The 18,344-nt window shown below is 43.3% G+C and overlaps 1 protein-coding gene across 1 annotated transcript in view; it reads left to right on the top strand.

Moving 5' to 3' along the window:
- Positions 1-18,344, top strand: part of SGSM1 (small G protein signaling modulator 1) — a 280,772-nt gene that overhangs the window by 149,617 nt on the left and 112,811 nt on the right. Inside the window, exon 4 of the mRNA XM_075853710.1 lies at positions 15,707-15,869. Coding sequence (XP_075709825.1) covers positions 15,707-15,869 — 163 coding nt within the window. The remainder of the gene's footprint in view (positions 1-15,706; positions 15,870-18,344) is intronic.

Genomic DNA, 18,344 nt, shown 5'->3' on the forward strand with positions numbered 1-18,344 from the left:
CATGCTGGAGTTATTGAATAAGCTAACGCACTGGAGCCACCATAACATAAGTGGCATAATTGTAAAGCATGGATTGTGAAGTGACAGATTTTTGTAATATTTAATTATAACAGTGAATCCCCGGTCACAGAGTCTGCACTGCTGCGGACAGGGATTCCGCTTCAGGAGTTTCCCCTGATGTCACTGTCCATATATGGACAGAGTCATCAAGCGGAGCGCTCGAGGAGCGGATTCCCTGGCCACACGGGGATTCCGCTCCTTCAGGGAGCTACAGTGGCGCTAGTAGATAGCAGAGCAGGAAGATACCTCCCTGCTTTGCTATACTGCCGTCGCTACTGCTATAGCAGCTGCAGTGGCCGCGGGCGCCCTCATGCCCAGTGTTGCCGCTATGGCTGCTATAGTGGTAGCGACACTACTGAGTGAAGAAGTGCCCAGGCGTAAAGGAGGCTGCTGCTAAGTCGCCGGGCCCGGGCGCTTCTGAAACAAGCATGGGAAGGGAGCCAGCGCAGCGCCCCCTTCCACCTGCTAGAGTGATGCACCCTATTCAAAGGCACAGGTCGCACACACCTAAGGCCGGCCCTGTGTTCTTGAGTAATAACACTATTGCTCACCACAATTTCACCTGTTTGATATATTTTTCATCACTTTCCCCCCTCTGCACATTTTTTGATGCACTCTTCTCCAGAGGGTAGGCACTACGTGTTTTAATGTTCTCGCGTACTCATGAACACTTTACCCTGTTTTCCTACCCACAGCTCTAAATCAGTCTCCTGGATGAGCTCCCCATGTTCTGTCAGCCTTAACACTGTGATTAATGATCTGCTCCTTGATTACACCTAAGACCTGGTAGCCTGTCTATGCGCGGCGTTTACCTTTACCAATCGTGCCACCGGTAATCATTTTTTTGTGGGGGGGATACAATCGATCAAGATCAAAAATCGTTTTATTGTTATAGCACTGATCTTTTCTTAATTTACACAGGCCAATTATATTTATGATCATTCAAGCAAAGCACAAGGAATATTTGCTAGTATAAATAGGCCTTTATATATTGTGTTGAAGCTTCTGATATAGAACTGAGTGTCTCTTACAGTCTTGTTTAAGGAAAAACCAAATCATCATGACTATGCTGCCCTATGTAAAAATATTGTGCCGTTTGGCTAATAGGAGCGATCAAAGAATACACTGGACTCAGGCATACACAGTAGCCCATCAAACACCGAGGAGAGCAGGGTGAGGGGAAAGGTCCCCATAAATACATCGGACTCATAACTATGAGTCCGGTGTATTCTTTGAACAATCCTTTTAGCCAAAACTGCACAATATTTTTCTGTGCCGTTTTGGCTAATAGGAGAGCGGACCTGTCCCCATACTATGCTGCCCTTATATAGGGCAGCATAGTCTGATGTCAGATCTGTTTTAACATTTTTGATGAATCAATAAATAGTACAATCGATTAAATGCAAAAGGATTATTCTTGGGCTCACTAATATAAACCATTCATATTCTGTGTTTCACAGAATCTTCACACTTGAATTTGCTCTTTATGTGATTTTGCGTGCTCATTTGTCTAACAAGCACTTTCGTCAAATGCAAAATCTATATAGTAAAGATATATATGATTTTATTTTAGCAGATTAAACCCTATTTGGTTACTGATAAAATATTTATTAAACTTGACAGAAAAAAGCAAAGTCTGATTTTGTATACCATAAAATAAATTGTTCAGCTGCTGGCCTTGCAGTTTTGCTCTTGCCTGCTGTACCGAGATTATATTATTGAAATATATTATATTTAATGTTCAACTTTATTAAAAAGCCCTAAGGCTTGAATTTCAGAACAGTCCTATTACATTAACATTTTAACCTTGCATTGATCTATAAATACCTCAGTTTCATATTCAACTGACAAATATACAAAGAGAAGCAAGTGCATGTGTGAATGCAATCTCTAAAATGCTCAGAGAAGAAGGGGTGTTGAAGACAAACAACACCTGCCTATTACTCCTACGATACGATTTAAACTTTTTAATATAGTTTAATTTCCACTTTTGTGCAGAAACACTGAACAAAACTCTGGTCACGTGATCCTGGAAGCTCAGTTGTTTAGCTCTACATGATGAAGGGCCAACATAGGCCCACGTGAATTCTCCTTACTTCCTACTTCTTGTGATGTTGGTGCATCATCATACATGTCATCTAAAGGAGCTAGCACTCAGACGGCTCCTCTCCTAAGCCAGCCCCTTCTTTGTCCCGACCCTCTCTGCAAGAGAGAAGCATAGCGCATGCGCAGCCTATCCATTGCATACATGACTCCAGAGTGTTTGTCTCCTGCACTAACAGCGCATACTCCAGATGCCGCAGCCAATGAAATTATACTTTTATTATAGCGGGTATGGCTTTCTATTGAAATGTTAATGGTCCAAATAAAAACGTATTTTTTTTAAACAAAGCATTTGTGTATTGTATTTATTGTGACAGTCTGCACTTCAACTGTTTGCACCCAATTATTTTTGACTTTTTTATTTTTGTCAAACAATTGTATGCCTAAATACATTTCTCTCTCATATATGTGTGTGTTTATATATATATATATATATATATATATATATATATATATATATATAATTCCCATAGATATATGTATCATTTAAACAGTAGAGATTTTTGACTTATAGCGTTTTAAAATGCCCCAGGACACCAGGAATGAGGGCACCCGTGCCGCCCGCTAACAGCCGATGCGGCTACTACAGCAGTAGCGATGCAACTATAGCAGAGCAGGGAGGTATCTTCCTGCTCTGCTATCTACTAGCGCCACTGTAGCTCCCTGAAGAAACTGAATCCCCGTGTGGCCGGGGATTCCGCTTCTGGATGGAGAGCTTTGTCTCTAACCATATATGGACAGTGACATCAGGGGCAACTCCTGGAGCAGAATCCCTGTCCACAGCGTTGCCGACTCTTTACTGTTTCCAGTAAAAAAATAAAAATACTAAAAGTAAATAACCCACAAATGTATCCAACATCAATTTGATGCGTGGCATATGGCAATATCTGTAGGCAACCAGACACTGGCTGAATTACATTTTTGTGAAAATGCTATCTTATCAAACTTGGTACAACTCATTAAAAATTATCTGTGATGAGGGCGTGGCCTGGACATGGCGCTGGTAAGACGTGTGGTGTGAGAGCTCCGGCGTCCCGACTGACTTCCAGCCCGATTAATAGCGTCTGACAGCACCTTACACGGGGAACACGCAGTAAAGCTACCACACCGGCAAGAAGAAATCAAGGGAGAACGAGAAGCGGCATTCCTCACTACTTTACAGAACCTGGGTCGCCTGCTTCCTCGCCTCAGCAAACCAACATGGCGGGTCGGGGTGCGGCCGCATCTGCAGCGCCTTCAGGAGCGAGGTCGTCCTCGGAGCTGACACAGGACTTTCCAGCTCTCCTGCTCTGGGGTGAGTCTTCCACGGTCCCATCACAGGGCACTGAGCGGGGTCCCGATATGCAGGCACTCATGTCACAGATGGCGGCCATTCCCACTAAAATAGACATGGAGGGATATATCTCCCGCCTTGAAGCGGTGTGTAAAACAGAGATACGTTCTCTGAAAGAGGACATTTACCATATTAATACTGCTGTGGCGGCCATTGAAGTAACCACGCAGACACTCCAACAGCATCAGGTTTCCCAACAAAGTTTATTAGATCAGCATTCTGCCCACATTCAATTATTATTTGATATGGCTGATGACGCTGAAAATCGAAATAGAAGGAATAACATCAGAGTTAGAGGTATCCCTGAAGCTACAGGACTCCAAGATCTCATTCCTACACTGATTGGGATTTTTAACACGCTATTGGAAAAACCGGTTGACTCCCGGTTGGAAATAGATAGAGCGCATCGTACCCTGCGTCCGAAAAGCACAGATCTGGCGAGACCACGTGATGTAGTGTGCAGGATACATTTCTTCCAAATTAAAGAGTCCATTATGCGTCAAGCGCGTAACAAGGGTGTTTTGGACTTTGACGGTGCTCCGGTGCAATTGCTGGCAGATCTTTCCCGCTCTACGCTGGCAAAGCGGAGTCCCTTGAGGCCGCTACTAATGGTACTTCGGGAGAAAGATATTCCGTATTCATGGGGATACCCGTTTCAATTGCAAGTTCGACGAGGTTCGGCTACCTACTCGGTGTACTCCCCAGATGACATCCCCGAGTTCACAGCGGCTCTGGACTTGCCTGCTATTGTTATTTCTGATTGGCCGCTCTTCCCGCCATTACCACAGCGCCCGCCACGGCGTAACTCCAGGGTGGAAAATTACTCAGCTCCGGCTCTTCATAGACTACTTCAGGCGCCGATGGTCCCGGAATCAAATCGGTTGGAACCATGATGTGACATTAGCTTCTCCCATAGCCTCGCAGGACTTCCTTGAACGTGATGCTGTTTTTTGAGGCTAGGGGTAATGTGCGGACATGGTCCTGTCCTAAACATGGGATTTATTATGTTGCTGCTTTCCTACTTTTCCCCAGATTTTGAGTTACAAAAATGTTACTTGTCACGTTACAGTATGGTTTTACAGGCCCTGAGAGGGAGCAGGAAGGTATAGCTGGGGCGCGAGCATAACTTGCTCTTATTGGTAGCCAGGCCCTAAGATTAAACAGTAGGTGGGAGAAGCCCGGGTTGTAATGGCTCATAAGCCTCGAATTTCTTAATCCCTCTGATGCTTTCTGGGGAATGTCTATTCATAGCTATTCCCTCCACCTTTCTAGCGGGGCCCGATATATTATATTATAGTATATATTGTATTGCTTTATGTTCTGGTTCCTTCCCTTGAACGTGATGATGTCATGCATTTGTGTGGTTCTTTTACAGGTGCCCTTTAAGGGCTAAACATATCGTTGTCCCGCCACAGTTTCTCTGTTTTCTTTTAATATGGCGGTTGTTTATATCAATGATATCGGGTTAACGGAAGTTGGTTGGGATCATCCTTCTTCCATAGTTCAGTCAACTCCGTACGTAGGTAGTGTTCTGCTACGCATTGAACACTTTACATATACCTCTTTCCCCTCAACTTAGTGGTTTTGGGGCTGGAACACCGTCTGTGGTGTTTTCCATAGTGTCATAATTGTTTTCTGTCTTTCTTTGTTAATTGTTTGCTCTTCTTTTCTCCCTCTCCGTCCCATTCCCTTCCCCACTTGTCGCAGTCCTCATTCCTGATGGAGTCTCTCAATTGCTGCTCGCTAAATGTGCGTGGATTCAACACGCCGCAGAAACGCTCTCAGATTTTGTATAATATGCACAAGCAGCGTGTCCAGATTTTGTTTCTACAGGAGACGCATTTTAGGAGTGAACATGTGCCTACTTTGACTCATAGGTACTATACACAGTGGTTCCATAGTACCAACCCGGAAGCTAAGTCAAGAGGAGTAAGTATTGCGATACATAGATCTCTGCCTGTGTCTATTGTAGAAACCCGATCTGATGCTCATGGGCGCTTTTTGTTTGTGAAACTTCAGATCTGTGGGAAAATGTTCACAGTGGCTAATCTGTACCTCCCTAATCATGATCAGGTGCGCACTTGCAGGAGCTACTTGACAGAACTTGCCAACTTCACAGAGGGCCTCTTGATCACTGCTGGTGACTTTAACTTTGTCCTAGACCGAGTTATGGACTCGTCTTCGGGCAGGTCCTCGGTAGCAGCAACACAGCTATCTGCTCTTAAGGCTAAACTTTTTGCAATACAGCTGGTGGACGTTTGGAGGATACTTAACCCTCAAACAAGGGATTATACCTTCTATTCTGCGGTCCATGACATGTACAGCAGGATAGACATGTTCTTTGTGAGTCATCACTTATTGTCCTGGGCCCCGGCGTCTCGGATTGGTTCTATGATCTGGACAGATCATGCGCCAGTTTTCCTCTCACTACGGTTCCCTGGGGGGGAGGCGAGGGAATGGCATTGGAAGCTAAATCCTCTTCTTTTGAGGGATTCGGTGTGTCGAGCGGCTGTCACCCGTTCGATCTCCGAGTTCTTAGATCACCACAACCTGGATCCCACCCCCCTACCGATACAGTGGGAAGCGCTGAAAAGTGTCGTGAGAGGTATCTTTATCCAACAGGGCTCCAGGCTTAAAAAAGAGAGAGCTTTTAAAATGAAGAAGTTACTGTCCTGTATTCAGTCCCTAGAGTCTGCACATAAACAGTCAAGACAGCCTCAAACATTGGCGGAATTATCAGAGGCTAGGAATTCCTTGAGAGAGTTGCTGGATCAGGCTCAGGCCTCTTTCAGAGAATGTGCTAGGGGTTTCTTTTACCAACACTCTAATAAGTGTGGCAGAGCACTAGCCAGAGCACTCAAGCCACGGGTCCCCACCTCTTATATTCCAATGATTAAGTCATGCTTGGTGACATTAAACATAAGCCAGAAGAGATAGTGCAAACCTTTCGGGAGTATTACCACTCCTTGTATAATCTCAGGGGACCTTTACAAGATATGTCCTCTGCTGCTCTGCAAACGAAAATTGACCAGTATGTGGCTAAAACAGCACTGCCAGAGCTGGAAGGGGCTGAGACCGAGGAGTTGAGCGCGGATTTTTCTGACGTAGAAATCCAGGGCGTTATCAAGTCCGCTCCGTCGGGTAAAAGTCCGGGCCCGGATGGATTCCCGACGTCCTTCTACAAGGCTTTTCTTCCGCAGCTCCTTCCTTTTATGACTAGGGTATTCAATTCGGTCACGTCATCAATGCCCTTCACGCCGCAAACGTTAGAAGCTACCATTACGGTTATTCCTAAACCATGGAAAGACCATTCTATTTGTGCCAATTACCGCCCGATTTCGCTAATAAATGTTGATGTTAAGCATTATTCTAAGGCAATTGCAAATAGATTGGCACCTCTGCTCCCGAGAATCATCCATACTGATCAAGCGGGGTTTGTCCTTCGGAGAGAAGCGAGGGACAATACCAATAAAACTCTTCTCCTGATGTCCTACGCGAAGAAAAAGTCCATACCCACTTGTCTGATCTCAGTTGATGCAGAAAAAGCTTTCGACCGAGTCCACTGGGTTTTCTTGAGATCGGCCTTACAACAAATGGGAATTGGCCCGGTAATGATAGAAAGGATCTTTTCTCTATATCAGAAACCCACGGCTAGAGTCAGGGCCAATGGCATGTACTCCGCAGCTCTACAGATTGCTAACGGAACCAGACAGGGGTGCCCGCTGTCCCCATTGCTATATGTGATCACAATGGAACATCTGGCAGTGGCGATCCGTACATCTCCAGATATTTCTGGGATACGGGTAGGTAGTGAATACCATAAGCTGGTGTTCTATGCAGACGACCTCTTATTATTCATTACTAATCCTGTTATTTCCTTCCCGGTGCTTATTCGAGAATTTGAAGAGTTCGGAAGGGTCAGTAATTTCAAGGTCAATTATACAAAGACGGAAGCACTAAAGGTATCGCTTCCACAGGAGTCGGTTGATCTTCTAAGATCATCCTTCTCTTTCAAATTGCAAGCGACATCTATCAAATACCTGGGGGTTCAGATTTCTGGCACTTTAACGGATCTGTACTCCCTTAATTATCCTCACTTAATGCAACGTACGCTGAAGGATCTCCAATCCTATGACAGAGCACAATTGTCATGGTTTGGACGTATTAATGCCATCAAAATGGATATCCTCCCTAGGTTCTTGTATCTATTTCAGGCAATCCCGGTTATGGTTCCTAGGGCGTATTTTAAGACATTGGAGGCAGCGTTTCGTAAGTTCGTCTGGGGCACTCTGAGGCCTCGCATCAGTATGAGCTCACTGTCTCGCCCTAAAATGAAAGGGGGAGCGGGACTCCCAGATTTGGGGTTGTACCACCTAGCTGTAGTGCTTTCTAGAGCGATAGATTGGTTTCATAATGATACCAATAAACAATGGGTGGGGATTGAGAGGTCCATGGTGGCGCTCTCTCTGAGATCGCTGCCGTGGATTCTGCCGGATCATCGACCAGCACTCTCGACCCTTCCTATGCTCACCCATCATTTTCTCACTCTCTGGGACAGATTGATGGTTCGAAAGGGGCTTTCCCATAGACCAGGACTTCTTAGCCCTCTGTTTGATAACTCCGAGTTTCCACCAGCTGTTCACAAAGCTACATTTTTTAGTTGGACCGCTTCAGAGGATACTAGGCTGTGTCAGGTGATGTCGGATGGGGGTCGCCTCCCTCCGCTACATATGTTGAGAGAAACCTGCCCGGAGAGGACTCTTTGGCTGGAATATGCACAATTGTCTACCTTTTTACACTCGCCCCTGCCGGATGGTATCTGCATCTCAGTGACCACGTCCTTTGAATCGTTGTTGCTCTCACAAGAGCCACCTACTCGTGTGATCTCCAAGATGTATGCCATCCTATTGGAGACTTCTGTCAATCAGCCCCCTGCATATGTTGGCGCATGGGAAGAGGATCTAGGCTTCTCCATATCTCTGCTTGAGTGGGACAGGGTTTTCCTCCTGACCCATAAAATGCCAATGGCTTGCCACGCTCAGGATTTTTTTTTTAAAATACTGACCAGATGGTACCGTTGCCCACATATTCTACATAGAATGTACCCAGAAGTATCAGATGTCTGTTGGCGATGTAGCAACGAGACTGGCACGATGTTGCACATTTGGTGGTCATGCCCAGTGTTGCAGACTTTTTGGAAAGCGGTGTTCGACATCTATGCATTGATGGAGTGTGCTCCGATCATACCCACTCCTCAGATGGCTCTGTTATCCTTGATTCCGGGTCCTCTGTCAGGCATAAAAAAGGGCCTACTCAGACATTTCCTGACAGCAGCACGGACAGTAATTCCTAGACACTGGAAGACTTCTGCGGTGCCTACGATTGGTGAATGGGTTGTGGAAATGGACCTACTGTGTAGAATGGAGTCTCTTCTTGCAGAAGACAGAGGCAGCTATGACGCGGTTCTTTCTCTGTGGAACGCATGGTCTTCCTTCAAATCTGGTCCTCATTTCGCAGACTGGTTGAGCTAGAGTATTCCATATGGTGGTCTATATAGCTAGGTCCTGATTGGGCTTCATCAGAAATGGAGGCGTTACAATATTCCTCTTGTGGTAATGTCTCTGCTCCCAGCACTCATTAAGATTCCTCATCTTCTTTCCCTTGCTCTTCTTTTGTCCGTCTTCTCTTCCCTTTCTTTTTGTCTTCTTTTGATTTGTCTCAACCTTTTCTCTTCTTACCTGTTCGGGGGTGGGTCACTTTTCATAATGTGTCAAGTCAGGGAATATGTGCCTTGCAAATATAGAGAGGCATTCTCTACCTCATATGCCATGTGCCTGACTGTATATTTTTCTTAATGCAGGTGACAACCACCCCGGAGTAACAAGGATATTGATGTACATAAGCGTTTGCTTCTATCTATATGATAGGATATGTTTTGATTTGATATGTTCTGTTCTGATCGATTACGAAAGTATTCACGCACTTTATTCTTGTTCCTGTGTGTTTGTAAACTTTACAATAAAAATCCAAATAAAAAAAATAAATAAAAAAATTATCTGTGATGGTGTTCTCGTACATTTGGTAAGAATGCTGATGTTTTAATCCAAAGATGGATATCACTCCTTAGGAATGTCACCAATGAGCAATAGGAAAATGAAACTTCCTATACCGCTTGTCTGCATCTACTGTTACCAAAACACAAAATGGCTTCATAAGGATACTTTTAAGACTGAATCTTAAAAAAAATAGAGGTAACCCCACTTTTTCTAAGAGGTTTGCGTAATTTATTCTTTTGCCACACTGGTGAACTTGAAATCCACCACAGCCTTTGCCTGAAATACCGTGCAACGAAAATTAATTTCTAAATTGCCGCAATGGTTGCCCACCCACAATTGCAGCCTTGGATCACATTTGTAATGTAGGAAGAGTGCAGCTACCACGTCTAGTGATCCCGTTGGTACAATTAGTCACAGAGGCGAGTTCTCAAAAGGACGCAAAGCCTGGATTGTGAAAGCACTTTATGAGCTGACTTCAAGATTTATTTATTTTTTACATTATCAAAGAAGTCATTTCACTTGTACGTGAGAAGGACACAGATTGGTCCTCCTGGAGAACATATTTGCCACCAAATACTTCTCCCATTCAGAAACCTGACAAAAAAAAGTATTGAGGAAAAATTTAAGAACACCTAACATCTAATCCTTTTTTAAAGAAATTCAAAACACAAATCTCACTTTTGGTGAAGATCGGAAACATATTTTTATCTTTAGATATATATAGAGGTTTGTTCATAAAAAATTACTTTGCACGTTTTGTGTTTACACTTTTTTACTTTTTTCTTGAAAATGTTTATTTGTTGAGCATTTAATACCAAAATACATAATTTTTCCATTAGAAAGTTATAAAAATTTGGCAAAGTGTGATTGTTCTTCTTCGCAAACCATGTTGATTCGTCAATAATACCATCATTTTGACCAAGGTTGTACAATAACTCCTGCACCACCATTTACATTGTGCATTGATACATGCATATACAGGCCATGCTGCACAGTTATTGAAACACAGAAACGCTGCACGTTAGTTGTATTTCATAATCCAGCTACACAAGTAATGTACCGCCACGCATGCAGCAGCAGCATCTATAAACGTTATAAGTTACATCGTACATAATAGCAAATTTCATAAGTCGACTTTTTTCTAAATAGGTTTGATAAAAGACAGAAATACTAAAATGGTCTTAAAAATGTAACTATATTGTTAAATATATAATTAAACATGCAAAACAGATTGTGATTAAAATTAAAAAAATAACAAGAACTAAAGTAAGTGCAGATACAGTTGAGAAAAGTTATTCATTTGGCAGTACTGCTCCAGAATAGCCAAGGTACCATCTATACCAATTTCTCTGTTCGGGTTACTGAAATTTCTTTCAAATTTAATTGACTGCAAATCACCAGATTGGAACGAACACGATTTCCTTTTCCAAGAAAGCCGTAAATCATGTTTGAAAATGATCTGTATGCCGCCAAATGCAGATGTCTGTGGAAAAAAAATTGCTTTGTGAATTTACATTTTCTTAATTTTTTTTAAATTAAAAATACTTGGTCCATATATTTGCCATTTAGGCGCTATTCACATCACTTTATTGCCTTCCATCAGAGGAATCCAGACACAGACCCCCAACGGAAGAATAAAACATCCAACTGTTCAGGCATACAGTGGTATAGGAGGTTTCAAAAATGCTCTCCACTGAGCACGACCATTGCCCCTAGCATTATACTGTGGAAAGCTTTTAACAACTGTAGGCATTTCCTTGCAGTTGTTATTGTGTAGTCGGCCTTAGGTATCTGGAATTTTAAATGGACAAACATCATTTGGTCCCTATTGAGGATCGTTCAATAAGCACCATAGTTCCAAACAAATTTTCTTCATCTATTCTATTTCTCTAAATCTCGCCAGTAAAGATAACACCTAAAAAGATTTAAAAACCGGTATAGGTATGATATTTTAAAGGAAGAATAAACACTTATTTTTAAAATAGGATAATTTGTTATTAAACAAAAAGATAATTGACATAAAGTTTAATGAAATTAAATGTATTATGCTTAAAACTTGACATGTAATTTATTTTTTTTTGTTTTTTTAAATGATTTCTGCTGATCGATCAATATAGGCTGCATAATTTTCATTAAAAAATTGCAGTCAATAAGCCAAACGACTAGTTAACATCTCGTTACATTCAGCATGGACATAGGCAAAGCAGTTGGTGTACGCGCATATAGTGTCCATAGGGCCCTATTATTCCAATGGAATTCAAAAGATTGTCCTTTTGGCCTATGTCAGGCTAGTATACCTTTTTAATTACGTAGTAGACTGTACTATTCCTTCCTGAGTGATCCTGTCAAACCAAACTGTACCGTTATAAAAGTTTTTGGGGTAAATGGGAGCCTTTGTGTGATGGATGCTACTGTATGTCACAGGTGTACGTTAGACATATACAACAGGCCGCTTATTCCAGAGCCGGAGTACCCTAGAAGAGCATCAGGTAGCCCTTGGCAAGGGGTTTTTGACCTTGTAGAAACTCCTGACATAACTGTCCATATATGGACAATGACATAAGTAGCTTCCCCAGAGCCGTAATCCGGGGGCAAAGCACTTCTGACGCTATGCATGACCACACTGGCATTGTAAAGCTTCCTCAACAGTGGTGGCCACAGGGGCGTAGCTAAAGGCTCATGGGCCCCGATGCAAAATTTCTTATTGGCCCCCCCCCCCCCCGCAAACTTCTCATGGCCGACGGTCCGTAGCTTTCAGCTGCATCGCTGGATCTCCTAAGTGACCCAACAATGCAGCACTAGCAGCCGGGGGCGTCACTAAGGGCTTAAAATGTCAGGGGAAATAGCCCCAATACATATGTGCCTCAAAAAAAAATTGTGTATAGGAGACAGCATAGCATATCTATAGCACTACGACCCTATCAACTATGGCTAGGATTAGATACATTGGCTCAGCAGACAGTATCACACATGATAGGATTAGATACAGTGGCTGAGCAGACAGTATCACACATGATAGTCTTAGATACATGACCCCAGCAGACAGTATCACACATGATAGGATTAGATACAGTGGCTGAGCAGACAGTATCACACATGATAGGATTAGATGCAGTGGCCCAGCAGACAGTATCACACATGATCGGATTAGATACAGTGGCTGAGCAGACAGTATCACACATGATAGGATTAGATACAGTAGCTGAGCAGACAGTATCACACATGATAGGATTAGATACAGTGGCTCAGCAGACAGTATCACACATGATAGGATTAAATACAGTGGCTGAGCAGACAGTATCACACATGATAGGATTAGATACAATGACTCAGCAGACAGTATCACACGATAGGATTAGATACACAGCTCAGAAGGCAGTATCACACATGATAGGATTAGATACAGTGGCTCAGCAGACAGTATCACACATGATTGGATCAGATATAGGGCCCAGCAGACAGTATCACACATGATTGGATTAGATACATGGCCCAGCACGCTGACATTGCGGCTCCAGCGCTGGACCCAGGAAAGGTAAGAATAATAATTTTGCTTCTTTATGTGTTACTGATTATTTTTGTATGTTTGCGTTTTTTTACAGGTTCGGTTGTTGGACCTCGGATACGAGGACTTCAATGATGGCGTTTTTTTATTCTCAATAAAATGGTTAATGAGGGTTGTGTTTTTTTATTTCAATAAAATATTTTTTCTATGTGCTTGTATCTTTTTTAACTTTATTATCACGGCCTTCGTAATGGCCGCTGGCTGATTGACAACCTCCATTACTAAGGTGGGGCTTAATGTTAGCCGGTGCAAAGGCCAACACTAACCCCCATTATTACCCCGGTACCCACCGCCACCAGGGGTGCTGGGAAAAGCCGGGGTGGCCGCAGGCTGGGGAAGGCCAAAAACAGTGGCCCCTACCACCCTGGTAATGCTGCCTGCTGCTGCTGTGTTGTATCCGGCTGGTTATGAAAATTGGGGGGGACCCGACATCGTTCTTTCCAATAATTATTTTTTTTTAAATGACGTGGGGTCCCCCTTATTTTTCATAACCAGCCAGATACAATAAAGCAGCAGCAGCCTAGCATTACCAGGGTGGGAAGGGCCACTGTTTTTGGCCTTTCCCCTCCTGATAATACCAGCCTGCGGCCACCCCAGTGGCCGACCATCACTACAGATGGTCAGGTACTGGATCGTACCCGGCTCTTCCCAGCACCCCTGGTGGCGGTGGGTACCGGGGTAATAATGGGGGTTAGTGTTAGCCTCTGCACCTGCTAACACTAAGCCCCGCCTTAGCAATGGACGCTGTCAATCAGCCGGCGGCCATTACTAAGGCGGTAGTAATATAGTTTAAAAAAAAAACAAAGACATAGAAAAAATATTTTATTGATAATTTAAAAAAAAGCCGTCATCGAAGTAGTCCTGGAATCCGCCGTAGTCCAACGACCGAACCTGTAAGAAAACACACAAAAAACGATTAGTAACACATGTGTTAGGCTTAGATACAGGGCCCATGTGTGATACTGTCTGTGGGACACTGTATCTAAGCCTACCACAACGTAGGCTTAGATACAGGGTCCAGCAGACAGTAATCTTATACAGTATAAGATTACTGTCTGCTGGACCCTGTATCTAAACCTACAGTGTGGTAGGCTTATATACAGGGCCCAGCAGACAGGATCACGCATGGGCCATGTATCTAAGCCTACCATGTGATTGGCTTAGATACAGGGCCCAGCAGACAGGATCACACATGGGCCATGTATCTAAGCCTACCATGTGATTGGCTTAGATACAGGGCCCAGCAGACAGCATCACACAATCTGTGATCCTGTCTCATGGGCCCCCTAAGCCTGCTACATCGTAGGCTTAGGGGTTGTGCAGTCCCTAAACATTGATGGCCTATCCACAGGATAGGCCATCAATAGCTGATGTGTCTCCCGGGACCCGCCAATCCGCTGTTTTGAAGGGGCCGCAGCACTCGTACGAGAGCTGCTTCCCCTTCGTTTCACTACTCGCTCACACTGTGAATCGCCGACACCGATTCACAGTGTGACCGGAATGAAGGGGAGTAGCTCTCGTACGAGTGCTGTGGCCCCTTCAAAACAGCTGATTGGCGGGTCCCGGGAGTCGGACCCCGCCAGTCAGGGCAACTAATCTTACCTTCCTCTTCAGCCGCGGCGGGAGTTCTGTCCTCTCGATGCTGTGCGCGGTGCATAGCGCTGTGACGTCATGGGCTGCGCACAGCGCTTGACGTCAGGACCTCCGCTGCGATCCGGAACCAGGAAGGGAAGTACTGTCTGTTACTATAGTAACAGGGGCCCGCGGCCCGAGTTACTATAGTAACTATTTATTGATGTGGTGCGGGGGGCTGTGGGCCCCCCTGGCTTCGGGGCCCGATCGCAATTGCGACCGCTGCGACCCCTATAGCTACGCCAGTGGGTGGCCATCTTAGATTCCAGACATGGTGAATAAGGGAAAGGAGTCAGAAGCAAGCAATATAAGGCCACCAGGTAGGTTGAGTATTATCTTGCCGTTTTTAATCAGTATTTTGCACATGCCAGGCCTTTAGAAAAGGGTAAGTCAGCGGAGGACTTGATGAGAGGCGCGGCGTCGGCTTGGAGCCAGGAGACGTGGGGAAGTATATAGCGGAGGGAGCTGGAGACTCTATCTTGGTCCACTAAACTGTAATTGCTTATTGTTCCACTATTTTTTGACGAATAGTAATGCAAATATATGTATGAATCATAACACAACAGTTTTGCTCTTATACATAATTTAACTAACTGATGTATAACAAAGATGGGGGTGTCCGCATCTGTTAAAGGTATAACAGTTTAGAAAAACATGTGCATTAAAATGATCCAGATAAATGTAATCTGAAGATGTGGAATTTATATTGTTTTTATTGAAGTTTAGAAACAAGCAGGTTTCTCTTCTACTGCTCATTTAATTTTTTTTTTTACTTCGTATAAGAATTTACTACATAGAAAAATTGTACATTTCATATTGGTTGAGTGTCAATAACTTTTTTGAAGATAAAAAAAAACACATTATGAGCAAGAAATATAGGTACATGGGAAGTATAGCATTTGCTACATACCGTATATTTATAAAATAACATTAAAGTTTTCCTTTCTGTAATTGCAGCTGCAGTTGAAGCATGTGTACTTCATGGTCTGAGACGCAGGGCTGCTGGATTTTTGCGCAGCAACAAAATTGCTGCATTATTTACGAAGGTGGGAAAGACCTTTCCTTTTGCAGAAGAGCTTTGCAGGAGGGTACAAGATCTGGAACAGCTATTAGAGAGCAAGTAAGAAATGTTCTATTATTTGAAACAAATGTAAAAAAAAAGAAACAATACCACCATCAATGTGCTTTGAGAAGGACGAGCACCAGTCCCTGCCATGTATTGATGAGGAGGCGGTGGTGCCACCCCCCCCCCCCCCCCGATCACTACGAGTGGTTGGTCTGCACCGACCGATCAGTCGCAGCCATGGCAGGTGTTTCTAACACCCTACACCAGCACTTCCCGCCTCATTCCGGTTGGGATCTGTGAGCAGAGCTGGTGTTACAGTCTGTGCGCTGATACTTACCGGTTCTGAGGCCTTCTGGTCTTGCGATCCTGCTCAGACGTCTGCATCCACCTGCTTCCTACTGCTGTATGATCACCTCTGCTGTGGTCTTCATCATCTGTGCTGCTGCTGATTTTTTTTTTTGTTTTGTCCCTAAATTTCCCACCCCTGTACCCCTCTCCTTTTTACGTCCTGTGGCCGCTGAGTGCAGATCAGCCAAGACTGACCGCCAATTTTTGGCACAGGACTTTTCTGTTTTGTGCACCATCTCCCTGTGTGCGCCTTGCGGCCACTGTGTGCTGATCAGTGTCTGTGGTAATATTTTTTTACGCAGGTGTTTTTTTTTTGTCTTTTTCTACCTGCACCAATTCACTGTGTGCATCCTGCGGCCACTGATCGGCATCTGTGCTAAATTTTTGGCGCAGGTTTTTTTTTTGGTTTTTTTTTTACTGCACCATCTTTTTGTGTGCGCCCTGCGGCCACTGAGTGCTGCCTCAGTGGTAATTTGTTGACGCAGGTTTTTTTGGGCCTTTTTTTTATTTCTATAAAACTAAAAATATATTGTAGTTAGGTGTAGTTAGTACTTGCATAGGTGGGGCATTAGAGTAGCAGATGTTTACAGACATTCGTTTTGTAAAAAAAAATATATAGCAAAAGTTTTAGCCATATATTTTTTCTACAGTTTTAGTGTAAATTTACAGCATTATAGTTAGCGTCAGTTAGTGACAAAATATTGAGACGAGACAAAAGACAAGACATAAGAATGAACATTTCAAAATCAGTACAGTATCTCTGCAGTATAGTTTGACAAAAGGAAAATTCTAATATTCAACATCTTAATACGATATCATGCCAAATAGTAAAGGAATTTCCAAAATGTTCGTATACATGTAAATGGAAATAGTTAACTCAAAACACTATATACAAATGTCCCTATCTTTGTGAGGTATATGCAGAGGTTCAGATGAATAATGTATATCTACTTGGTAAGGAAGTGACAATGAAATTATGTGAAGTGATAAATTATGGCAAGAAATACGGGGACTGAATCCCAGCAGCCCAAACCAAAGCTAAGTTCTGGTGGAAAAACAGGAGCATTCTACAATCTATACGTACCAGGGAACTTATTTTACTAGTTCTGAGCGAGTAAGTTTCCATGGTCTCCATGAATTTTTCGTGTTTACCGAATCCCAACTAGATAATTCATCCATTCTGCACATCATATCAAGCTTGGCAACCCATTCAGTGATGGAGGGGATCTGCTCAGATCCGACATTCAGTTTTTTTAACTGAAGTTTGTTCACTGTATTTTTGATAGCGTAGCAACACAGTTGTAGCTCAATTTTTTTTACAGTTCTATGTTAGACCTTCAATAAATTTCTTTTTCCTAGATTTTCATCTTATTCTTTTCTTCTTTTTCTTCTCTTCTTTTTTTTTTTTACCTTTTAACTTTTATTTACATGTGTAAAAGCACAACACACAGGACATCAGCTGAAGCAACCCCCAAATAAGTGATACCATGTGGAACCCACCCCTTGATAATTATGAGCCTCACATTCCAGATTTCATAGGCCGCTCAGGATTTTGGTTTGAGACTGTAGGCCTCGCAGAAATTGACTTTTTTAAGCTCTTTTTCTCTGAGGATTTTGTTTATTTAATCGTGTCCCAGACAAATTTATACACCCTGCAATTTTTAGCCCAAAACCCCACATTATCATTTGCTATGTGGACCCGCATAGAGGCAGTGGAGATGATGAAATTTTGGGGCCTTGTTCTACATATGGGCCTAGTAAAAAAGCCAGAGGTTAGGCAATACTGGAGTACAGACATTTTATACAACTCCCCATTTTAGCGCATGGCAATGCCCCAGACACGTTTTTAAATAATTCCGAAATTTTAGCATTATAATGATAATGCTCAGTGCCCGCCCCATGATGACCCCACATATGACCGCCTATTCAAAATTAGGCCAATCATTGATCATTTCTGCACCAAATTTCAAGAAGCTTACACCCCCGAAGAGAACATTGCAATAGACGAGTACATTTTAAGGGGAGACTAAAATTCCGCCAATACCTGTCAAGCAAGAGGGCGAGGTATGGAATTAAAATGCACAAGCTGTGCGAGAGCAGCTCAGGGTGCACCTACAAGTTTAGGGTTTATAAAGGGAAGAATACCAGGATAGAACCTCCAGAATGCCCTCCTGTCCTGAG

This window comes from Rhinoderma darwinii, chromosome 1 (assembly GCF_050947455.1).
Source record: "Rhinoderma darwinii isolate aRhiDar2 chromosome 1, aRhiDar2.hap1, whole genome shotgun sequence".
NCBI classification, from domain to species: domain Eukaryota; kingdom Metazoa; phylum Chordata; class Amphibia; order Anura; family Rhinodermatidae; genus Rhinoderma; species Rhinoderma darwinii.